The 26177-nt window shown below is 38.8% G+C and overlaps 1 protein-coding gene across 9 annotated transcripts in view; it reads left to right on the top strand.

Annotated features, from left to right (window-relative positions):
- The window catches only part of Iqcm (IQ motif containing M), a 230308-nt gene that overhangs the window by 178135 nt on the left and 25996 nt on the right, over positions 1–26177 (top strand). For all 9 annotated transcript variants that reach the window (XM_063278184.1, XM_063278180.1, XM_063278183.1 and 6 more), the window contains one exon: positions 2488–2649. In XM_063278184.1, coding sequence (XP_063134254.1) covers positions 2488–2649 — 162 coding nt within the window. The remainder of the gene's footprint in view (positions 1–2487; positions 2650–26177) is intronic.

Here is a 26177-nt window from a genome sequence, read left to right as displayed (position 1 = left end):
ATAAAACATGTTTTCGTTATTATCAGAAAAACACTAAATGAAATCTATGAATGTATACATCTACTACTTAATAGATATGATGCTATAAATATTTTACATGTTTAATCCAGTATCTTTAGGAGGATTACGCCATCACCTGGGGATAAACTGTTTAATATTGTAAAGACTATTTGAGTTACGGTTTAGTCGGAAGACAAAAAATTGTCCAGGAATTTGTGTAAGAAAAAAAAAAACTAACACGATGAATTATTAACCCTAGAGAGGAACTGGATTATCAATACAATATCCGTCATCTAGTGGGGGCTAATAACTAAAGAACTGAGTAGAGCAGATACAGGGAGTGAGGCAGGATGCCAAGCAGGCCACAAACAATAGAGAAGATTGCTCACCCTAGCCTGACATGTCCTTAGAGACCATTCAGTTTCAGCTCAGGGAATGGTGGACAGTACTGAGGTGCCAGGCCTGTGGATCTATGTAAAGCCACTTTCTAGGGTTTGAGAAGAGCCTGTGTGCAGGGGTGTTAGAGGAGGATGCTAAGGAAACTGTCCTGCTTGCCTGATGTCTACATACTCAGGCACGTGTTGAGACACATCCCAGAACTACAGCTCTGCATTCCTGAGGTTCCTCCATTGACCTCTGAGGTGAATGTTAAAAGTCAGGCCCTAGCCTGACAGGGAAGACAGTGAGGGCTGGTGCTGGAGCTCTGAGGTGGTGGACTAACAGATCTGCCTAGCAACAGATCTCTATTCTAATTATGTAGAACTGCCTTGGCTTATTTGCCAACTCCCCCCAAAGAGAGTTTTAACAAAATAAAGAAAAATAAGAGGAAAGGAAAGAATCAAACATAAGAAGGCATTCCATGGAGGTTTTCTTCAATATTTCTTCTTTAATGAAAACCTAACTAATGCTGTGCCAGAACAGTCACTATTTTCATCATTAAAACATTCTAATTTTATCATCCCCACCTCTTTCCTAACCCTCCTATGTTTGATTTACCCTGCCCTACCTTCAAAGCCTCCTCTTTTTTTTTAATTGTATTTTTTATTTACATCTTAAATGTTATCCCATTTCCTGGTTTCCCCTTTAGAAACCCACTATCCCACCCCACCCCTGTTTCTATGAGGTTGCTCCCTCACCCTCCCACCCACTCCTTCCCACCCACATGCCCTGATGTTCCTTTACACTGCAGCATCAGGCCTTGACAGGACCAAGGGCTTCTCCTCCCATTGAGGCCCAGCAAGGCCATGCTCTGTACATAGGCAGATAGAGCCATAGATCCATTTCTATGTTCTCTTGGGAGGGTGGTTTAGTCCCTGGGAGCTCTGGGCAGCCTGGTTGGTTGATATTGTGGTGTTCTAATGGGGTTGCAAACCTCTTCAGCTACTTCGGTCACTTCTCTAACTCCTCCATTGGACCCTGCCTTCAGTTCAATGGTTGACTGGCAGCATCCTCCTCTCTATTTGTAAGGCTCTGGCAGAGCCTCTCAGCAGACAGCTATATCAGGCTCTATCAGTCAGCACACACTTACTGACATCTAATCTATATCAGATAGCTATATCAGTCAGCACACGCTTACTGACATCATCAATATTGCTGGGGTTTGGTGGCTTTATATGGGATTCATCCCCAAGTGGGGCAGTCGCTGAATGGCCTTTGAATCTCTGCTCCACACGCTGTCTCCATATTTCCTCCTGTGAGTATTTTTGTTTCCCCTTCTAAAAAGGTCTGAAGTATCCACACTTTGGTCTTCCTTCTTCTTGAGATTGATCTGGTTTATGAATTGTCTCTTGGCTATTTCGAGCTGTTGGGCTAATATCCGCCTATCAGTGAATGCACACTGTATGTGATGTTTTGTGACTGGGTTACCTCACTCAGGATATTTTCAAGTTCTATCCAGTTGCCTTAGAGATGAGCTATAAAAATCTTATGTGATACTACCTTAAAGATCTTGGACAATTCTTTGTTAATTACAAGTGTTCGAAGAAAAAGAATCTTGGTATATCTGTTTTCTGTTTTCTGGTTTTTATGTTAAAATGTTAGACCAGGGATGTTAATTCTTTCTTTATTACCAGCTTGTAAAACTTTGTATTAATTCAACATTTTGCCAGAATAGTCTGATTTTGCTCCTTAATGGCAATTTAAAGTATTCAGTTGTGTTGTAGAATTTATAATGTAACGTTGTTCATTATGTATCTTAATTTTTATGTAGCTTTGGCAATCACTGCTGTAGACGATAGGATCTGAGCCCAATATTGACAAATCTCTGTAAATTTTTGTCAGGACTATATAAAGAATATGATTTTAGTTAAAGTAGTTCTGACATAGGTCAGTCCATGTTTTGATTATATCTTAACACTAAAATTGTTAAGTAGTGTTTAGTTTTTATCTTTTAGAATAAATATGTAAGACATATAAAACGTGTGAAAATTAAAACAATCCTCTCTCTCTCTCTCTCTCTCTCTCTCTCTCTCTCTCTCTCTCTCACAGATAGTGAAGGAAAATATTCTGAAGTAATCAGAAAGTCCAGTGCTATTGAACTATTATTTACACTCTATCCTCCTCAAGGTGCCAGAGTGAACGCTGGCACAAGACTGCGGTCCACGTGGCTGAGACCCTTGGTGGATGGGGAAGAAGGCTATAAGTACATAGGTAAGATGCTTGCTTTATTTCTGATGAAAAGGAGGAAATACTATGTCCTGCTCTAGGGCTCTCACCACCACCTAGATGATGCACATGCATGCTGCAATGTCCTCTTTACTTCCTGGGCATTGTGTCTACCGTTTTAAAAGGGGGTATTTTGTGCCTTTTGTGCCCTTACTAGTGTAGTGGAACCACACTGTGGTAAACTATTGCTGAACGGTGGAGAATTGGGAGGTTTTGACTTTGAATGAGTCATGTGTATCCTCTGTATACATCCACATGTAGTGCTATGCACAGTCATAGACATACCTTTCTCTTGGTCATAGAGCTTCAGTGAGGATCTTGCTATTGCACAGCTCTCATCAGTAGGAGATAAAAATTGTTCTTTTCTACAGCTTTTACCAGTTACTGAGATCAGTGTTTGTATGTTTAGCAAGTCCAACAAACATTTATTTACTACATTCTTTTATACTTCTAATTCACATTTTCAAAGTAACTAACCATTTGGAGTCTTTGTATTCGCAATTTTAATGTTTCTGTGGTGATGTCTGTTCCAGGGTCTTGGCCACTTTTGTATTGTTTGGAATATTGTCAAGCTGTAAGCTCTGTAGGTATTTTCAGGCAGAAATCCTACATTGCATACATGTTTTAAATTCATGTTTCATCTCTTAAATAGAGTCTTTTGAAGAGATTTTATTTGGTGAGGTCCAAGGGACCATTGCATTTCTTTACGACTTACACCTTTTCTGTCATTTTTAGGATATACCGTCTGGACTTGTCATAAAGGTGTTCTTTATAAAAATTTCAGCTTAAGGGCTTATATATTAGTAGAATTGGTTTTGAGTAAACTTTGTATGTAGCTCAAAGTATAAATTAAACTTTTAAATTGCACTTTATCTCCAAATTTTCTACCAGCATTTACTGAAAAGATCGTTTTATGAATTAAGCTCACATTTTGGTCCAAGCCAAATAAAGTATATCGTTGGCAAACATGTGAATGAAATCTATTTGGTGCCATTAGTTACAAAGGATATCAACATTAGAACGGTAGTGAACCAATGCTACTTATCTATTGAGAACGATAACACGTCTTTGATATTAGGTCTACCAGAGTGATATGTGGCAAATGCATGGAGCGTACACTGAGGAGGAAATTTCAAGAGAGTTGAATTACCTTAGAAATACTTTCAAACTTTCTTATACTGTTGCTATGTTCAGTCACTAAATTCAGGCAACTTCTCTAGGTGATTGCTGAAGATAAGAGAAATAAATTTTTACATGTAACTTAAAAAATGAAATTAAGAAGTAGCATCTTTGTGTTTTGATATTATAATTACATCATTTCATCTTCCTCCTTCCAAATCCATGCAGTGCCCTTGTTCTGTTTCAAACTAATGGCTTTTTTCTTTAGTTGCTTTTACATAGATTATATAAAATGATTTTTATATAAAACCTTATATGTATGGATGTATGTATCAGCATCATTCATAATTTGTAGAGTCTGGAAACACATAAGTGGCCTTTAATTGGTGGATGGAAAGCAACATTATATGTAATAACTAATGGTACCCAGAAAAAGATAGGAATACATAGGAACAAACTGTTGCTAAGAGGAATAATGATATGGAAAAACTCCGATATGTCCTGATAAACGAGAAAGCCAGGTTCAGGTTCATTGTATGGCGCCGTCGAAGTGACAGCTGGGAAAAGGAGAAGCAGAGCAACCAAAGCAGGTCTGTGACTTGTGGAGCTGAGTAACTGTGACTGAGTTCAAGTGCGAAGATGCTGCACAAGGGACCTCTCAGGGTCATGGGACAGCTTTGCACTTGGATCAGTCTATTTGTTAAGCACATGTATGGGAGTCATACAACTCCAGATGAGTCAAATCCCCCAAAATTATACACTTAACTTAGAAAACTGTGCTGTGGACACATTTTAAAAAATGGAGTCCATTTTTTTGAATGTCCCACAGTTCTGTTCAAGGCACACATCAGTTCTTAGTCAGTAGGGGACTTTTACAGCAGTCTGCAGTGTGTACTGAATGCCCGGTCCTAACTCACTAATATTAGAAGTTAGGTCATCCCAAGTGTTAGCAAGGACTGCAAGAACATGAAACCCAGCAAAATTCTGCTCATGCAAAATTGAACTGCACACACGGTCTTCACAAAAAAAAAAACCAACTTGCCACTCTTTAAGTTAACCCCACCCTGCCCTCTTCAGCACAAACAGACACTGATATTCATTTACCTGTTTAACAGGAAGGACTCAAATGACCAACTACAGGTGGACAGAAGGAGTATGTTGTGATATGTAGATGTACATACTTAGATGTACAAACAGAAAAGAAAACAAAACTCTTAAAGCTAGTGTTGTACATGAGAATATGGGAAGTGACATGATTCTGCTGAGTGAAGAAAGTCAGATGAAAGGGACCTCATCGGTCTGATGGTTCTCAGTTTGAGTAAATATAGAGTAGGCCACGGAAGGAGACTGAGACCTCTTAGGAAAGCAGATAAGATTTTGGAACTAAAGATGAAGTGGGTAAGGGTGATAGGAGTGGTTGGTATCAGACTGTATAATTTTTCACGGGTAAAATGTCAAAAATCCGTCCCATTGAAGACTGTAAATTGCGTGCAATTATTGTCTAATGTCTACCCCTCAGTAAAATTATAAAAGGAAGTATGGAGATATATTGAGTGAAAATATTAAACTTTTATTTTGGAAATTGCTATGCCTGCAAGTATTAAGGCTTGCACATAAATGTTGAATACTCAGTCGAGTGTTGCCCTGGAGGTTGTGGCTCAGTGGTAGAGCACTCACTCTGTGTGTGAGCCATTATTTCAGTCTCCAGAACGGCTAAATGAGTAAGTCACATCTCATTAGAATTTCATCAGACTGGTGTATAGAAACACATATCAATGTGCTCTGTTTAGTGATATTCTAGAGGAAAAAGAAGAAAAGAAACATTTTTAAAACGATGGAAAGCATTTAGTTTGAAGGGATATGTCTCTGTAAATTAATCAATACTATGGTTCCTATTTATTTTGTCTTTGTGTTCTTCCACCTAAGGTTACTAGAACTTGATCGGTTTTAGGCTAAAGATTGGTTTTTACTCGGTAGAGCCAGCTTGACTGATATCCTGTCATAGTAAACACAAAGGAAACCTGACAGCAGCTTTGCCCTATGCCGAGGGCTCTTTTATTAGGTTTCTAGGCTGATTTTTCCCTCTGCCATTTTGGGGAAATGTCCAGAGCCTTGCATCATCTTGAATTACAGTTGTTCTTAAATTAACCAACAAGAGGATTTGAATCATTTCCCTTAAAAGAGATCAGTTTATTTCAGAAATGTTTCCTGAATCTGAGGAGCTCTTTAACTATAAATGTTTGAGAGGAGCTAGAATTGGGAATCTATGTTGTGCTCCCATATTAATACTCTACAGTGTAAGCACTTGTGTTTATTGATTTCACTCTGTAGATTCACTGATGTGCCATAACACGACCGAGGAACAGTTAACAGAGATCTGAGAGCTGTATAAAAGCCTCGGGTGGCAAACAGATTAGTCAGGCCTATGCCTTCCCTGAAGAGACACCTTTCCACCTATATTTTTAACACCATAATTCATAATGTAAGAGTGGTTAAATGTAACGACTGCTGAATATATTTGTCATAATCACGATTTGCTTAATTTGCACAAATAATTTCTTCTAATGGTAATTTATAATCTTTTTCTACTATGTAGAAAAAGAGTTCAGTTTTTAAAGGATACATATCTTACTAGACATATTTAGAAGTGCTCTTTGGGGAAGCTAGTTTTTAAATATCATCTGGTTATTTTTTCTATATAAGCCTTCTGTTCTTCAGTTACCTGACCCTCTGGCTGAGCTCGCCCTTACCCTTGCTTCAGCTCCTGCTCTCTCTCATTCAGGCAGGCAAAACTTCTTGTCCTAAATTACATTTGTGTGTGTCCTCGGTTAGCTTTCAATCTGGGAGGTATAATTATATTAAAGAACATCGCAGCCCTATAATTCATAAAGTTTTCATGGGAGTTGCTTTAAAGTGTCTCAAAGCAATGGCCATGAAAATAAAATCACTTTATTGTGTGATTATAAGGTTTCTTTCTAATTAGTTCAGGCCATGGGGAATGAGCATAGATCGTAAGGACTACTTGCATGGATTCATTTACAGTATTTCACACAATGAATTCTACATACTGTTATAACATACAGGTTATTTAGATTATACGATCAGCACTGAATCCCTCTTTCTTGAGCCTGCCACTCTTTTGTGACCCATTTAAGAAGTATGTATTGGGAAAAAGTGAAGGGGTAGGAAGGGGAAATGCAGTGTGGTTATGGGTCAAAATACATTGTATACGTGGATTAAAGTTCTCTAAGTGATAATAAAATATACCCCCAAAACAAAATTTTAAAAGGATCTTTTTATAATATTCACCTTGTTTTGGTGTCTTTAGGCAAAAACTGACATTTATTTATTTACTTTAAATTTTTTTATTAGATATATTTCCTTACATACATTTCAAATCTTAATCCCCTTCCCGGTTTCCTGTCCATAAGCCCCCATTCCCTCCCCTTCCCCTCCCCCATACGGGTATTCCCCCATACAGCTCCCTTACTACCCCCCCCCATATTCCCCTGCACTAGGGGTTCAACCTTGTCAGGACCAAGGGCTTCCTCTTCCACTGGTGCCCCAACAAGGCTATTCTCTGCTACATATGCAGTTGGAGCCCTGGGTCAGTCCATGTATAGTCTTTCAGTAGTGGTTTAGTCCCTGGGAGTTCTGGTTGGTTGGCATTGTTGTTCTTATGGGGTTGCAAGCCCCTTCAACTCTTTCAATCTTCCCTCTAATTCCCCCCAAGGGGGTCCTTTTCTCAGTTCGGTGGTTTGCTGCTAGCATTGACCTCTGTATTGGACATGCTCTGGATGTGTCTCTCAGAGAGATCTATATCCGGTTCCTGTCAGCATGCACTTCTTAGGTTCATCAATCTTATCTAGTTTTGGTGGCTGTATATATATGGGCCACATGTGGGGCAGGCTCTGAATGGCCATTCCTTGAGTCGCTGCTCTAAACTTTGCTTCCATATACCCTCCTATGGATATTTTTTCCCCTTTTAAGAAGGAGTGGGAGCATTTGCATTTTGGTCATCCTTCTTCTTGAGCTTCCTGTGGTCTGTGGATTGCATCTTGGGTAAAAATTTGACATTTATTAAACATAGGAATTTATTCCATTTTTAAACACAGTCATCTCTTGACAGTCAAGTTTGGTGTTTAGTGATCTTTCCTCAGAGTTTTCTATTTAACTCCATAAGTACCGAATCTCTCTTTTTCTTATACTCTTTAAGTATCCATAAATTAGAGCTTCGTATAGATCATTAAAACTCTTGTAAAATATGTCATTTCAAGTAACCCTCAGAAACCCCCACTCCCACTCCTCAGTGTGTTTTAGGTTTTTCACTCTGAATGCTTTGCATATTTTTCATGTTTTACATGTGATTGAGTTTGGAATAAGATTATTAATACAGTTCTGATTTAAAGTAATTTTAGGTTCTACCAATTTCCTTTATAATTTTGAACCATGTAGATGATTCTAAATGCACATCTCAACACTTATTTGGATTTCTATCCTTGATTTTATAATTCTGTAAAGTTTCTATGTGACAATATAATTTCTGCATTTTCTTTTATCTTTTAATTTTGGTATCCTGATTCTTGTCCTGGTTTCAGTCAGTCTCCCAAAATATATACATTTATTATTCTTGCCAAAACTAAGATGAATTTTGAGAACATTCTTTGAAGTCATCTAAAGTATTATTGTAAAATTAAAAAAATGATTTTAAAGGACAAATTGTATAAATATAAGTCATTTATTTCTGATTAAGTATAAAAACGACCTATTAAAATTAAGAAGCATTTAAATATATGGTTAGCTGAATGTCATCCTATATAATACCTACTTGACTGGAGGTGAATAATATAGTCACTAAAAAATGCGTTTTAGACTACGTCAGCCTTAACATGCTGTTTGTGCATCCACTAATTTATGTTCTCTATCAAGCGTATGCTCCCATAGGCTCCACTGTTACGTTTTCTACTTTCTGATTTACTCTCCATAGTGAGGTATGAATATCTTTTCACCTTAGGTACAATTGCTGATGAGAAAAGTGTGTGTTTGCACTCAGTTGTTAACCCCCTTAGTCCTTGGTGTCCTCCCAGATAGCACAGCTGCGAGCCCTTTGGAAGCAAACTCTGCTGCCCCCAGCTAAACTGTCCATGTGTGCTCAAGCTTTTAAAAATTCTTAAGAGTAATTATTTTCCTCAGTTAGGTAAATAAATATATTCTGTGTTAATCCCCCCCCCCTGCCTTTTTGCTTTTTTTTTTTTTTTTTCGGAGCTGGGGACTGAACCCAGTGCCCTGAGCTTGCTAGGCAAGCGCTCTACCACTGAGCTAAATCCCCAACCCCTTTTTTGCTTTTTTTTAAACCTTGGATATTAATGATAATATCCTACCCTCATCAAATCAAACTAAACGAGTGGCATTACTCAAAAAGGAAAGCCAAGCTTTATCAGGTTTGCGAGATAAAGATCGTATGAGCCGCAGAGGATGACTGGTTTGCCTCTCACTACTTCACCGCTCAACTTTTAAAATGGACATTGAAGGATGACTTATTGTGAATCCTGCGTCTTTAATAACCGTGAACTGTCTGCTATGTGGTTGGCAGTGACGTTTGCGCAGTCATTTTATCTCGGTTGCCACTCTAGTCCAAAGCTCTGTCAAGAGTTTTGCACATGCGGGCCGAGCCTCAGTCCTGTTAGTGATGCAAGGTCAGACAGAATGCGCCTGTAGAAAGAACTTCACAAAACCCTGGACCGACATCCAGAAATTATAAAAATGATGCCAGGCTTCCAATATCCAACATGAAAACACGAAGTCCGCTGTCCACTCTGTAAGAGAAAGTTATTCTTACGGTGCTCAGCGTCTCTGAGAAATCTGCATTTGACATTCTATTTGGTTTGGAAGAAGAACCCATGAGAAACTTCTGAGTATTCATGACTTTGTGAGGTCCTCTCATACTGCACGGAGAATGGCTTTGTTACCAACCGTTACAGTAGAAATGACAGTGTATCACGTCTGAGCTAAAACCTAAACCATGTTCTAGCTTCGGCTTTACTCTCTCTTGGAAAATTGCTCTGAGTAAAACATAGTTGCCCACTAGTGAGGCCACTCCAGCATCCCTGTTGAAGATGGATTGAGCTCTGATTATAGGCCATTAGACAGTGCAGTCTATAGTCAGTTCCTAGTCTATGTCTCCCAGTCCTCTGGAACTGGAAGCTCCAGTCCAAGCACGGTAGTAATGTCCTGAGACCCTACAGTGCAGCTGACAACCACTCTAGGTCTCCATTTCCTAGGAACCATGTGAGGTAAATGTATATTTAAGGTTCTACCTTAGGTAATTGGTTGTGAGGCAGCTGATAGTGGTATGGCGAAAGTCAGTGAACGGATCATTGATAAATGGTGAGATGAATTTTAAACTGGTTCTGGTGTGGTTTGACTATAGCAATCAAGATTGTTTAAAGGGGGTTAAGAATAGCTTCTGGCATTACCAGAAGCCTGTGACCAGAGTTGTAGGAAGTTATCGTTTTATGAAAAAAAATTTTTGTTTCTATTCCTGCATGACTTTTCTACCACTGGAGGACAGGAGGTGGGTTTTCTTTTTTGGTTTGTTTTTCTTTTTTGACAGAAACTTTAATGTAACCAGATAAATTGGTAACATAATGTATGGTGTTAGGCATACCTTTTAGGATGTACATATCTTTAGTCAATTCAGTCACTTAAAATATTAATTAGTGGGTATATTTATAGTCATAAATATATGTGGCTACAGATACAAATATATTAGAGATGTTTAGGTAAAATCAAATTCTTCATATAATTTGGGCTGCCCCTATGTGAAAGGGTATTTTATGTAATAAATTTGGGTTTTTAAGACTCCAATAAAAAGGTTGAGGTTTTATTAAAATATCTCTGCCAGTCACAAAAGACCTTAGAAAAAGTGATGTAGAGACCCAGGAGAGAGCCTATTTCAAAGTCTAGTTACTTACTTTAGCTAATGAAGTACATTCCTGTTCAAGACAGGTTTCTCTGGAAGGAATGGTTCCCTGATCTATTAGAGATAGATATTATGTAACAAATATTTTGTTTTTTCTTAATTTCACTAAGTAAAATGTATAGGCAATCCATTAAGATGAACACCCTACACACATAATTTCACATACATGAAAGTATATCTATAAAAAATTATGATTTCTGGTGTATGTATATAGCACATAATCAATGATGAAAATAAAATATAAAATAAATATCGCTTACAAGTAAATTATTTATAATTTCCATATAGTAAATATCCATGGAAATTATAGGTAGATAGTATTGATTCTGGCACCTGAGCAACTAATAAAATGTGGCCTGTGAAAATATGAACTTTAATTGTATAAATGCTAATGTGCTAATGTTCTAGAATATACAACGAGATACTGATATTCTGAGACAGTACATATGAGACAGCCTAAGCCTGGCAACTACAGATACAGAGTATCAAAGGCACTGTACATTTGATCACATACCCTATAGACTATTGCTTTGGAAGTTTCTAATTTTCAAAGGAGTGGGCAATTCTTAATAGAGCTCTTAATAAGAGGATGTATAGATTTTGTTGTTGTTTGTTTGACATTGTCCTTGTGTCCAGGAATACTTAGTATCTATTAGAAAATGTCAAATAAAGCATTTTTGTCTGAGCATAGAAATTAACTGAGATGAGTGCCCAAGTGCTTACTCACAGGGTTTTCTCACATAGGATGGAGTAGAACATTTGAAATTTGTTTAGTATAGATGTTTCTAGTCATATAATGACATTTTATCTATTAAAGGAAAATTGTACCCTACATCTCTACCCCAGAAAGACATTTGAGGCACTCAATTATGACCGCAAATACAACATATTCGAAGTTTCAACATCGACAGAGACATATCCCTGAGCAATCACAGCACCTAAAATAAACATGTACATAAACACATAAATACACAGTGGAAAATCTTAGCATTAAGTTTAGTACACATAAAAGTACATGTTCACAATATCCTTAAACCAAATATTATAACTTGAGCTTTTGAATTGTGAAGACTTATCGTGACAGTTAATTTTAGTTGTCAACTTGGCTTAGCTAAGGAACGCTAAGGTAGTTGATGAGATATTTCTGAATGAGTTTGTTACAGACTTTACAGTAGATATTGGTATTTGAGACAGTGGACTAAGTAAGAAAAGCCTTTTTCACCAATGTAGTGAGCATTGAGTAGTCTGTCTAAAGCCGGAACACGACAAAGGGGTGGATGGAAGGCACACTACCTTGCTGTTTGAAGCGGGACATATTGTCTTCTCCCTTTGGCAATAGTGTTCTTCATTCTGTGTCTCTGGATTAGACAGGCACTCACATCATCAGCCACATAGCCCTTGAGCCTTTGACTCATATTAAAGCTTACACCACTGACCCATCGAGTATGGACTCATCAACTGGCTCCTCCGGACCGTCACCCTGAAGATCTGAGACTGCCCAGCCTCATAGCTGATCCTTCACGGTCTCCATCTCTCACCCTTCCTCTCAAGTCTACCTCTGTCTCTCTTCAACCCATCATCCCTCCCTGCCTTTTATATTGTTTCTGTACCTCTTGAAAGCATTTGCTAACTCAGTTGACATGAATATAAAAGTGATAAAGTTAACTCTTTTCATTTCCTAAGTTTGCATGACTCAGGGTCGTGTGCTTTAAGTACATTTTTTTAATTTCACTTTCTCTTTAGTATACACATGATAGAAGCTGTAATAAACGTCATTCTGATGAGGATGATACCATATCACATTGAAGCTAAATCGCTTTGGATCATAGAGTTACTGGGCATACAAGAAGATGTCAGTTAAGCTATTTGACTTTAGACCAAGTTTTAACACTTTAAATAGCAAAACTTTGGAAATTTATTTTAGCTGAAATGTTCTTAAATCACCAAGAAAATACTAAACTATGATGCCTTTACATATTTAGAATTTAGTGAAGTGACTACATGTAATTGTGGACACTTGAATCTTAGTCTCAGGAGACAGGGGCAGAAGGATTAGGGTGTCAGGACTAGCCTGAGCTACATAGCAAGATCCTGTCTTAGGCTGAGACTGTACATGGCTCATGGAACGTGCTTGGCAGCTGCTTCGATCTCTAGCTGTAGAAATAGTGGGCGGTGTGGTATGATGGTCTATCTCAGCACAATATATGAAGCATTGACCTAGTAGGTTAAGCATTATTCCACAATCATTTTTTATTCAAGTAATTTTGATTGCTTTCCCTAAATGTCTTCTGAGATCACTGTACCACCTGGCTATAATGTGAATGCAATATCAAGGCAGACTAAAGAAATTTTGTAAAAACTTTAAAATAGAAAATATGACTAGGAGGCGAATTCTGTATCATAGGTGCTTCTCTTAGTTTTTGGCTTAGTTTCTTCAGAAGTTTTACTTAACTACAGAATAATGAAGATCTGAAAAGGCTGTTGCACAATATTTGCCCAGTTCTCTATTGTTATTCTTATAGAAAGCTACTCAACCGACATTAGGAACGTATTTTAATTAAGCATCCTGAGGCACAGAGGCTATGTGGCTTGTATAAGATTCTGCCTTTAATTGTAACTTGAGTCAATGCCTCAATTTCGCCTACGTTAGACCCATTACTCTCATCCCATGGTTCTGCCGATGTAAAAGTGATTTAACTGGCCCAAGTCTATGTAGCACTTCTTTATGTATAAGCTTTGGGTTTATTTTTTGTTTTGATAAAAGATAAATGAGAGTGGCTGTTTTTGTCCTTTGCATATTCCCTGAAGCAAAAATTGCAAGAAATTCTCTTCTTCTGTCTTGGGAAATGGAGTGGCGGCAAAGGCTGGAGCATTTTACCACTGCAAAATCTCTCACTGTCTGTGGGCACACTAGATTTCAATTTGGGGAAATCCCTCAACATGAATTATTTTTGCCCCTCAAAATTTACTGTGCATATCTATTTTAATTTCATTTCTTCCACTTTCCAACTATTCATGTTACAAGAGGAAAATGGTATTTTCTCTTGGAATCTCATGTGAAGCAAAACCCGATTCTTATTACATGTAAGCTTTAAGTAGAAACCATTTCATATTGCTAGAAGAGAATGCTTATTGCCCCTTTCCACAAGACTGCGGCATAATGAAGTAAAAATGTTTACACAATACTTTGGAATCTTTGTAATTGTCCTCTGTATTATTTGGCTATCAGTTAAACTTGAACGTTTGATAATTGCAGGGAGCTGACAAGACTTTCTATTACAGGGATGTCATTTAATCTCAGCTCAAATATAGTTTGCCTGAACCCTGTTCTGATTACATAATAGTAGAATAAATTAAGCTATTAAGTGAGCTTACCCGGAGGTCGTAGAATATTTTAAATGTATTTAAAAATAACAGTGATTTAAACAAGTTGGTAAATCCTATATTAAAACCATACCTGTTTTTTCTCCTTAAAGCCTTTAAAATTTAGAGCATAGATATTTAGATATCTACATCCATATTTAGTGGTAAAATTCACACAATAAATAAGGAATATTTGGATCTTATTGTGTACTTATAATGTAAAGATAGGAATGAATTTTTAAGAATGTAGGCTCTCCCAGGTTTCATTTTGCATGCCAACACCTGGATACTGGAATTTTTGAATGAATCAACTGTCAGCTGCTCCTACAAGCACAGTTTTTATTTGAAAATGTAAGCCTGCTTTGTTTTTTTCTTTGTGACTGTGTAAAAATAATAAATGTCCTCCAACAACTGTAACTTTATATATGAGTGGGAAAGGCTCATTGACCATTTCAGGATATGCTTTGAAGCATTCCTATCACTGTCACATACTCTCTAATTTTAAAGATACGGTCTGCATTCTATTTTTAGATCTATGAAATACAACTGCCCAATCTTAGCCTAATTAGGTGGAAATGTAAAATCTTTACTCACTTAATATTCATTCCAAAAATATCAAGAAGTATGTATGTAGACTGTGGCTGGTACAACAGGAACCTGTAACCCATTTAGAGACGTGAAAGATTCAAGAAAGGTCGACAAGAGAGTAAATGATTTTTTTTCTAGCCTATGGGTAAATTGACTTCCAGGATGCCTGACCTAAAACAAATGTAAAATGTGCACTATTATGGGCATAATTGAACTATTCTTCATTATTTTTCATGTTATCTTACCTCTAACAATCTATGTAGTAGGTATCTACTCACATTTTAAGGCAGAGGGAAAAGTATGGAGGAGATGATGGGAGGAGAATTTTTTTTAATCTTTATTAACGTGAGTATTTCTTATTTACATTTCGATTATTTTTCCCTCTCCCGGTTTCCGGGCCAACATCCCCCTAACTCCTCCCCCTCCCCTTCTTTATGGGTGTTCCCTCCCCATCCTCCCCCCATTGCCGCCCTCCCCCCAACAATCACGTTCACTGGTGGTTCAGTCTTGGCAGGACCAAGGGCTTCCCCTTCCGCTGGTGCTCTTACGAGGCTATTCATTGCTACTTATGAGGTTGGAGCCCAGTGTCAGTCCATGCATAGTCTTTGGGTAGTGGCTTAGTCCCTGGAAGCTCTGGTTGCTTGGCATTGCTGTTCATATGGGGTCTCGAGCCCCTTCAAGCTCTTCCAGTCCTTTCTCTGATTCCTTCAACGGGGGTCCCGTTCCCAGTTCAGTGGTTTGCTGCTGGCATTTGCCTCTGTATTTGCTGTATTCTGGCTGTGTCTCTCAGGAGCGATCTACATCCGGTTCCTGTCAGCCTGCACTTCTTTGCTTCATCCATCTTATCTAATTGGGGGGCTGTATATGTATGGGCCACAAGTGGGGCAGGCTCTGAATGGGTGTTCCTTCTGCCTCTGTTCTAAACTTTGCCTCCATATTCCCTGCCAAGGGTATTCTTGTTGAGGGGAGGAGAATTTTACAGCAGACACAGGCACGGCATGTGCATTGTCATAGGTATACTCTGAGGCCACGCTATTTATGTCTACCATTTAAAATGTCATTACCTAGTGTACAGCCTACAGGTTTTAGTAGTAGCTCAGTCGTTTTACAGGTAGAACAATCGCTCCTTCTGAATGACCACTGCTATGAAGAAGCTGCAAATTACAGCCTCAGTTTTTGGTCTTAACTCGGGGTAACTGCAGTTCTTTAGCATCAAACACAACCAACACCTGTAGACCCCTTCCATAGATAATATATTTTGGGTTGAAAATTATAACTCACCGGACCCAACTAGAAAATCCTATGATAGGTGTCTTAACTGCCTTTGTTTAGGTGGTCTTATAACCCAGTGTGTCAGGTAACTCATTATAAAATGACCAGAACATGGTTTCTTGTATGGGGGATAATTTCTGGATATATCAAATAGGCATATATGTTTTTTATTGAGTTTTGGTTATGATGATTTTTGAGTTTTGGAAGGGAAGATAAGTTAGTTTTAAAAGCTAACATCAATATAACTTTGTGATGTTTACCAATTTTCTTAAGAAAAAATTATTAATTACTCCTTATGAATGCTTTTGAGTAAAAATAAAAATAAAAAAGAATGTAGTATTGATGTGGGGTCCTATGTCCATTCTGCCACAGGTCTAGGGCTCCTCAGGAAGGCACGACACAGGAAGTTTGACCATGCTTACCCCACTCTCCCCAGGGCAGGTGTTGGGCTGTGGGAAGCCATGGGACACCGCTCTGGGGGTGGGGAAGCGCCATGTGAGGTGCCACTGAGAAGGTGTGGAAGAGTTGAGAATGGAATGGGAGCCCACGGGCTGGATCTAGTCCAGGGCTGAAGGGAAAAGAAGGGAAGCTCTGGCTGGTCCTGTGTGTGTGTGTTGGTGTGTGTGTGTGTGTGTGTGTGTGTGTGTGTGTGGTGTACTTGGCTGGGCGGGGGCAGCTGGGAGTACAGGGAGGCTTTCTTGGGAGATTAGACAGTAGCTCTGTAGGCCAAGGCCTTCTCTATGGCTCCCCACAGAGGATCTCAATGATCCTCTGTGGTTTTAAAGCATTTATTGTTAATGGCGGAAAGTGGATGAGTAAAACTGTACCCCACTTCTCAGAGTGGGCCTGAGATTAAATACCTTTTGCAGGGAGGGGTGTCTGGGAAGAAAAGTTCATTGACTAAGCCTCCAGGCTTTTAGGTACCTCATTATAATGGAGATCTGTTTTGAGCCTACTGACCTGTCCTCATGTCCTCTATCTGTGAAGGGGAATGGGGCATTGCCCTTATGTGACTGATGGCCACGCATCTATGCAGGGCTGAGAGCCTATGGTCCCTTCAGGGTCACTGGGGTCTCAAGTCTCCTCAACTGGGAACCAGGGTGCCTTTCACGGTCCTACAAAAGAATCTACTCATTTACTCAACCAATATTTATTGATTACTACAGCATAGCAACAAAGTGGCCACCAGGAGACAGCCACTCAAAATGATTTGTGTTTTCTTACGCTTTTCTTTTTAAATATAATTATCGTCAGATATAGATTTTAAAATCAGTTTTTCTGATTGTAAAATAACACATGGTCATTGTGAAATATCTAAAACTTAAAATTACAAATAAGTAACATTATAAAAAGTATTCAAATATCTACATTTTAGAATTCTTGTTGTCTTAGCGTATTTCATGTTATACAATGGACTCATTCCTCACACATATGCACATACATACATGCATGCATACATACATAACATGTCTAATTATACTGCTTGCTATCATAGTTGATCTAGGAAAATTTATAGCTAGATGGACAATGTTAATGAAACAATGGACAGATCCTGTTTTCTTTAATAAGGCTTAGTGGTGTTTCATGATTGAATGGTTGAGCCCTTTGGTAATTCAGTGAGACTCTAACAAATTCAGAAGAGTATTACTCACAGTCTTCTCCCAGGAAAATGGCTAAATTGCCTCTCTGCACTCCCCTGGTTTTGTTCAAGGAAACATTTTAGAAATTCTCAGCACTGGTTCCAGCTATACAAATATTTTGACTATTTAAGGAAGCTCTAGAAGATAAGACTAATGTTTAGTTTCTATTTCTTCTATATCCATACGTCATATGTGAAAAATAAAGTAAATATGGAAATCAGGAATGATTTCGTAGCGTTTGTTGCTTGACCCTGAACTGACAAGCATGGGAGAGCTTAGCAGGAAGGGCAAGGTACCACAGGGGGAACAGTTGAATGAATGAAGGAATGAATGAATGAATGAATGAATGAAGTGTTTTCCACATAGAATGGGGAACTCTTGATCACACACTTTTAACATTAATTTTCAGATTTGAATGTAGTGCGTCTTATCTACCAATACATGGTGCTCCAATCAAAATTAACTATGCTTCTTATTTAGTCTTATTAGAAGATCATTAAATCCCAATGGAGCAAAATAAGGTGACATCTAGAAATAGTTTTTTTTTTTGGGAGGGGGGACTAGTCTCTGCCAGTCCACTGGCATATAAGCCATTGGTCTGACTGATATATCAAAGCCCATGTGCCAGGGAGAGATCTCCACAAAGTACCTACTGGGGAGAGTCAGTACTACCTTAAGAATCACCAGGTTGGCAAAACATTTATTTAAAATTGTGATTTGAGGGACATAGCAAGAATAAGGACAGAGCAGAAGCCCCTAGTGAGGGGCAAATTCAGGTCAGGCTATGCGAAATTTTTGGCAAACAGTTATCAAATGGGGTCCTTCAGTGTGAGCTCTAAGTGGAATTAAAAAAATATACATACAAGTTTTCCACTTGAGTTTTGTTTTGATTAGGTTCTCCATCTGCTAAGTGTATCTAAAACTTGAAAATTATGTAAGTCCTCTTATAGCCTTAAAAGTCTGTTCTTTTTACAGAACCAGAAAGTATACGAAAAGCTTGGGTCAACCCTTCCCTCCCCTGTCAGTCTGTATAAAATCTTCAGCTAAATTATATACATATTTTACTATAGCAGTTTTCAATGTAATAAGTTAGGAATGTGTGTGTGTGTGTGTATGTGTATGTGTGTGTATGTGTGTGTATATGTGTGTGTATGTATGTGTGTGTGTGTGTGTGTGTGTGTGTGTGTGTGTGTATGTATGTATGTATGGTGGTTTTCTATACATGCACGAGTACATGAATTAAGATTCCCAGAGTCTAAAGTCTGGATATGGCCACACCTGTGCTGTGGGAGTAGAGGTAGGAGGGTAGCTTGATTTTTCTGGACGGCCAGTCTAGCTAAAACCGGAAATCTCCTGATTCACTGAGGGACCATGTCTCAAGTACATAAAATTTAGAATGGCAGAGAAAGGTACTGCTATTGCCTCTGCACATGCTTATATAGGCTTTTGTGCCTGCATGCATGGTGGTCCATCTGCATACCATACCATACCTACACACACACACACACACACACACACACACACACACACACACACACACACAGTGGATGTACAAACACATAAATTCAAAACATAAAGGGAAGATATGCTTGTAGTCTTTATTTCCATTTTATATATTTATACATGCTAGAAGGGTATACAGTATTATTCTTATTTAAAATATTAATTATTAACTATGTTTTATTTATTCCTTGATAATTTTATAACATGCAGACAATGTATTTTGATCTTATTTGCCAACCACTTCCCCCTCCAACTCTTCCCAGATCTTGCCTCATTACCCTTCCTAGCTTGATGTATTTTTCTCTTATTTTTTATAGTCTACTGACCCTAATTGTTACTGCCTTATGTCCACTGGTCTGGAGCACTTCCATACGGGCATCAGAATCTTTCTCCTACAACATCTATCAACTTCCAACAACAACTTAGTTGGGCTGGGGTGCTCCCTGTGCCTCCTCATCCAATCATGCTGGAGTATTTCCTGGCTTTCTCTTCTGCAGGGCTAGTGCAGGCAACCAGAGCTGCTTTGAGTTAATGTGTGCACATACTGTCATGTCCAGATGACACTGTTTTGAACGTAAAGAATGGAAGTGACAAAAATAGTTTTGAGAAGTTTATACATTCCTACACATATACAATGATATATGACTACATTTTCCCCAGTTTTCCATTCCAACACTGTCCCTATTCCCTATGCATGGCCCTCCCAACCTCATTACTTTCTCTTGATAATTCACTAAGTCCAGCTAGTGCTGTCCATGTATGTATGAGTATGGGGCCATCCACCAGAACATGGGAAACCTACCCACTGGCTTCCTTTATATTTTCCTGGCTGTGGTGAAGGTTTATGAATAGACATAAGGTGACCATTGCTCACTGGCTGGAGACTTTTGAGAAAATATTCTGCCTCTTGTAAACTTTAGAAACTAAAATCAGAATAACGACCTAATATTCTAGCTTATATCCTTCCTGTCTTTATTATACATATTTAAATTAATTTTCGATAGACTCATACAAGTATAAGCACAGCAGCTGAAGTGGTCACATCATTAATACTGATGTAAATAATTGCACCGTAGAAAAAATTGTTTCTACTGTTTAAGAATTAAGTCTGGCATAAAATTCCACATGGAATTCATGGCACACTTCTTTTGGTTTTTTGTATGGTAGCATTATCAATTACAAAGTTTAGCTTTTTTCACACCAAAGATTACAATGTAGGTTTTTAAAGGCAACCACACAACTCTAGTTGTTCACGTTTGTCCCACGCATGCGTTATAAACGCTATGAAGATGTGGCATGGTGGAATTCTGACTAGGATATGCATTTCATTCCCATATGACTGACAGCACAGAATTCATACAAACTGAAGACATTTTCAACTAGACAAGTTCTGCAAAGCCTGAGTGGAAAAATAAGAATTCTAAAAGGGAATATGTACCGTCTGCACCCCCCAAAAGCACACTCAGTGACTGATGTGTCTTCAGACCCTCCTTCTGATAATCCACTCATCTATGAGCCCGTCAACAGACTGATCTATCAATCAAATTAGCACACTGCTGATTCAGTCTCCTTTCAGTGGTACCATCAGCTGGCACTAAGAATTCAACACATGAGATCTTGGTGGGGGACACTCTACATTTTAATCATAAAACAATAAATTTCCCTCATGAAATAGAAAGCAGGGGATTTGTCTCCCTTGCTCCAGAAATTCTGGAATTCTCATTGTCCCCTGTGCTTCTTATTGCCCCGAGTCTACAACACTATTTCATTAAACTTAGTAGTAGATACTACTGATAATCCTGGAAATGTGAAAGTGTTTGAGACTGTTGATGGAGAAGGAGCCATTTGTTCTAAGCTATTTGGGGATTGTCAGTTTTACATGTAGGGGGAAGGTTGGTTTGGGTCTAAGCCTATTGTAACTAACTATACAAAGCAACTCTAACCTTTATTGTTACTGGCTGTAAAGGAGGGTGAGGGTCCGGGGAGTTGGAAAGAACATCAAAACAGGATATGGTAAGTGGTTAACTTGGGCATGAGAAAGTTACTCTGTAACAATGTATGACGCTCGGCTACAGGCATACAACAAAATGGCTACAGTAATGTCAGAAAGGCAATGGCTACCTAGGTCTTAACATTAAAAAAAGAGTCATGTAATTGAACAGAGCCTATGAATTGTAGAAAATTCTCAGAACTTGTAGGAAAGGAACCAGGAAAGATAAAAGTGCAATGTGTTCCATGATGTCCTAAGGGGCATGACAGACACACACCACATGTTTTCCTCAGTTCCTAGGTATGGGGTCCTGTTTGCTTCCTTAGCCTGTGGACCTTTCCTAAAGCAGCTCTTCCACTAGAGACTGAAGCGAGTTTGCCCCGAATCAGGGGCTGAAATTCCTGATTTACTGTATAACTGAAAAGCTCTCATGGTGCAAGCAAATCCTCTCCTTCTGAACTCATTTGGGATATCAGTTTGGGTCAAAATTGTCCTTCATGATGAATATCTGGTAGAATTGATTGGCTACTTTGGTGATAGTCAGAACGCAATGGAACTATTTATATCTCTCAGCACTTGCATGAGATAAAGAGAATATTAAATTTAATCAACTGCTTTTTATCCCCCCACCCTTAGGAAAGCTTCCATTATAAGTTAGGAGCGGATAAGGTTCAACAGAGGTTCACATATGAGAAAAATCAAGAGTTACTTTTTTTCTCTCCATCTTTATTAACTTGGGTATTTCTTATTTACATTTCGATTGTTATTCCCTTTCCCGGTTTCCAGGCCAACATCCCCCTAGCCCCTCCTCCTCCCCTTCTTTATGGGTGTTCCCCTCCCCATCCTTCCCCCATTACTGCCCTCCCCAGAACAATCACGTTCACTGGGGGTTCAGTCTTGACAGGACCCAGGGCTTCCCCTTCCACTGGTGCTCTTACTAGGATATTCATTGCTACTTATGAGGTTGGAGCCCAGGGTCAGTCCATACTTTTAATGGTATTTGTCATCCTAAATAAATATGCCTATTTCAAGTCACTGGCTCTCAAGTAAGAGATTGCATGGATGAGACCTAGACACGTTTTTTATAATATGCCCAGAGGAGAGTTCTTTGTTATGGCTTCACTGCACACTCATTAATTTTGTAACCGAATGAGGGAGTTGCTAACAGTTTTGCACCTATCTGCAGATATATGAAATGTTTAGTCACTTTCCGGGAAAAAATTCTCACATGTCAGCATTTCACCGAATTTAACAAAACTTCTCAGCTTCTGTAAGAAAAATTGTTTAATAATCACGAGCATCAAAACATCTCCATTAGTTAATGAAATTGATTTTAAAATACAGCTATGCCAATAAACTGTATTTTTAGTTTTAAGTATGTCTTGAAAACTTAGAGGGCTATGGGCATTATTATTTGCACACCTACCTATTGGCTGTCCTAAGAGGGTCCTCAAATTTTGCCTTATGTGTTATATTTTCCCCTCCATTTGACCTTCTCCTTACTTAACATGGTCTGGAGGAAAACATGCAGAGAACACAGGGAATGGGTCAGGGCAGTGACTGCAGAGGGACGGAGAGGCCCTCAGAGTTCCCACGTACCCGCATCACATCGTCTTAGCACTAGCCCTGCTCTGCTCTGCAAGCTTAGACCCGCTCCTGCCTCCCTGTAGCAAGCTTGGACCCGCTCCTGCCTCCCTGTAGCAAGCTTGGACCCGTTCCTGCCTCCCTGTAGCAAGCTTGGACCCGCTCCTGCCTCCCTGTAGCAAGCTTGGACCCGCTCCTGCCTCCCTGTAGCAAGCTTGGACCCGCTCCTGCCTCCCTGTAGCAAGCTTCCTCCTGTATGAGTGTGTGTATTTTAGTGGGAGATAAATAGAAACTCATAATAATAATATCATAGATTTTAAGAGGTTTCTGGAACAGCCACATCGATTTAAGCCAATAATTGTTAAATCAAATTGACAAAGCAATGATCATGCTTGTTGTGGTATTTTAACTTTTCTGTAGTTCACAAATATTAATACTCACACATTTTAAAAATATTCCCCTTGAGTGTATGCCCAGGAGTGGTATAGCTAGGCATCAGGTAGGCTACTTCCAATGGGGGAATGGGGTGAAGAACTCCGGGAGGGGAACCACTAGGAGGCAACATTTGTAATGTAAATAAGTAAAATAATGAAAGAAAACAAGAAAATTAAAAAAAATTTCTTCCTTCCTTTCCTCTGATGATGAATGTATATTCATCATTTCCTTTTTCTTTATGCACTGAGACTGGATCTCACATTCTCTGTCACTAACCCAGTACCCCTCATGTAGTGTCCATGAGCCTTGAACTTGTGACAATCCTCCTGTCTTAGTTTTGCCTGGTTTAAAAATTATTAGTGATATAAAATGCAACAAAAGTCAGCATTTTTAAAGGACTGGCTACAAGTGTTAAACTCACGGCATGGTAATTTGGCATGATAACAACAGTTGGAAGGATGAAGTCAGTTTGAGAAGGCCAATTTGGAAAAATTAAAGTTTGAGTGTTATGTGTACGGAGAAGATTGGAGAGAAATAGTTTTTCAGAGACACCAGGAGTTTAAAAGTTGCAACATGTCTAGCTAGTTTCCTCTTCTGGGAATAGAGAACAAGTCTTAATACTAATTATACCAACGAGCATTTGCATAGCCCTTTATTGTCCCCAAAATACTTTCCTGTCTCCTGGTAGATATGGCTGGAGGTCATTGAAACGAGCTACTCAGAGTAACTTAACACTCACTCTTATTCTTTGGCAGAGAACAGACAACTCCATGACAGGTAGGTTGTATAATGCCCCAGGGGTTAAAGGGGAGTGATGCATAACCCTTTGGGATTCCACTTAGCTGTACTTTTGTATTTTCTGTTCTTTGCTATACAAAACTAACTAAGCTTAAAGAAGGCATCCAATCTAGAATAATCATATGTAACCGTTCTCAGAAAAGCGGCACTTAATTCAATCTCAAGTTGGGTAATTCTACATTTTTGGGCTGAAAGTCATATTCAGAAAATTATCTTTCTATCTATCTATAGTACCGTTACACTGTTGCAAAAATGAATCTATAGATGTGAAATGGCTCCGGTTCAGCTTAAAAATGCATTCAACACCCCCAGTGCTCTGTACACACAACACTCCCAATGCTGTATCTATACCTCACTCTCAATGCTTTCTGTATATGTTACCCCTAATGCCCTGGATTTGGAGGCAGGGTAGCCCTTTTGTGCTGGCAGTGGAACTGGAATTTTCTTCCTAGTTGCCATGTGTTTCTGGCAAGACTATATGTTGAAAGCCAATGTTAGCTATAGCTATGTGTTAGTTTGTGACCTCTTTCTCCGTTTGAATTGGCCACTCTAGAGTTTTCAGATGTCAGTTAGAGCACTGTTAGATATCTAGTTGTGGACGTGTGCTCTTCCCAGTTCCTTTTGGCTGGCTTTGCTTGGTGGCATTTAATTCCAGGATGTTTTTGGTCTCAGTGAAATCACAAGCCAATTCAACCATTAATTTGCTTTGCTCAGAGATGTGAGCCTCTAGGCAATATAACTGAACAACCACAGTCCAGGCAATTCTCTAGAACTGTGCCGTTCCTCAGACATGAATTAATCACTAGGTATTTAAGTCAGTACATTTAAAAATGAGGTTGAATAAGCTATTCCTCATCAGTCAGATTAACTTTTCAGAGTGTGAAATGTAATTACTACTGTGGAAGACAGACCATATGAGCATTGTACCAATCCTCAAACAAGAAGAAGCAAAACACATAAGTATTTACAAGAGGAGCAACCTGAAGGGCCTTCAGCTGTGCTCACCAGAATAAGGGGGAAATGCATCCCTCAAGTTACATTACCATTTACATAATCGAATAAAAGAGCTTAAAAAGAGAAAGTCAAACACACAGAGAGGTTACATTTAAGTACATTGCAATGAAACTTGTATTGGAAGAATGAGGGAGAGTTGCCATGACTTGGAGGCAAAGGGATCAGATTTAAGAGCTTCAGGAGAGAAATCATCCAGCTACATAGGTGAAAAGGAAAAGCAGGTCCATAGGGGTGCTGCATAGAAGGTAGCATGGCCGCAAGATAAAATATAGGCTTAGAAGGTGTTAAGCTAGGAATACCGGAGGGGAGTATGTGCTAGCTGGGGAAGGTTAGAAGTACCTAACCATTAAGCTAGTCAAGGCATATCAAAATTAGCTGGTGTGTGCGTGTGTGTGTGTGTGTGTGTGTGTGTGTGTGTGTGTGTGTGTGTCTTTAATTCATGAATACAGAGCTCTTGGGAGGGTGCAATGTGTGTACACGACCCATAGGGAGTCAAAGCAGATTAATGTGAGCTTCAGGATCATTTTTAAAGTACTTCAGAAACAAAAAAATAAGAAGAAACCAAAAAAGAATAGTAACATATGGACAATATATGGAATTGGTAATAAAGTTGCCCTATTTTATTCCTGAGAGTTTATAAATCAACTTTTATTAAAGGTGTGGACCTGTGAGCCCTTCCCACTGTCTCCTCTTGTATCCATTGAAGTATGGCACGTTTGGAGTTACTGATTATTCAACCTGGCAGTGACATCATAATGACAATTACAAATAAGGAGAATCGCATTTCTCATCTGATTTGAACAAGATATAGCATTAATGAATCCATTTATACAGGACCTTCCAAGTCTTACGAATTTTTCCTTAGAAGCAATGAGAAGCCAGTGTTTTTAGTAAGAGATGTTCACATTTGAGACCTGAGAAGTTACTTGTTTTCCCAGGAGAATGAGTTAGTTACGGGAGGATGAGCAAATGGGATGGAGGGATGGTTCAGTCTACAGTTTATCCACTCGAGTGTATTTATTGGGTACTTAGTATGTTCTACGTGCTGAGGCATGGCTCTTCATGTCATAGTAATGCAGCTCTAGTTGGCATGGCTGCTAATTGTTTGAATTAGGGCTCTCATGGAGAAGATGAAAAGAACGGTATGTATTTGAGAGTAATATTAAAAGAAAAGCACTCGATAATAGTCAAATTTAGCTTGGATTTCCAACTAGAAATATGGGAT

The sequence above is a fragment of the Rattus norvegicus genome, chromosome 19, assembly GCF_036323735.1.
Source record: "Rattus norvegicus strain BN/NHsdMcwi chromosome 19, GRCr8, whole genome shotgun sequence".
NCBI classification, from domain to species: domain Eukaryota; kingdom Metazoa; phylum Chordata; class Mammalia; order Rodentia; family Muridae; genus Rattus; species Rattus norvegicus.
This window is presented reverse-complemented; position numbering and strand designations above follow the sequence as displayed.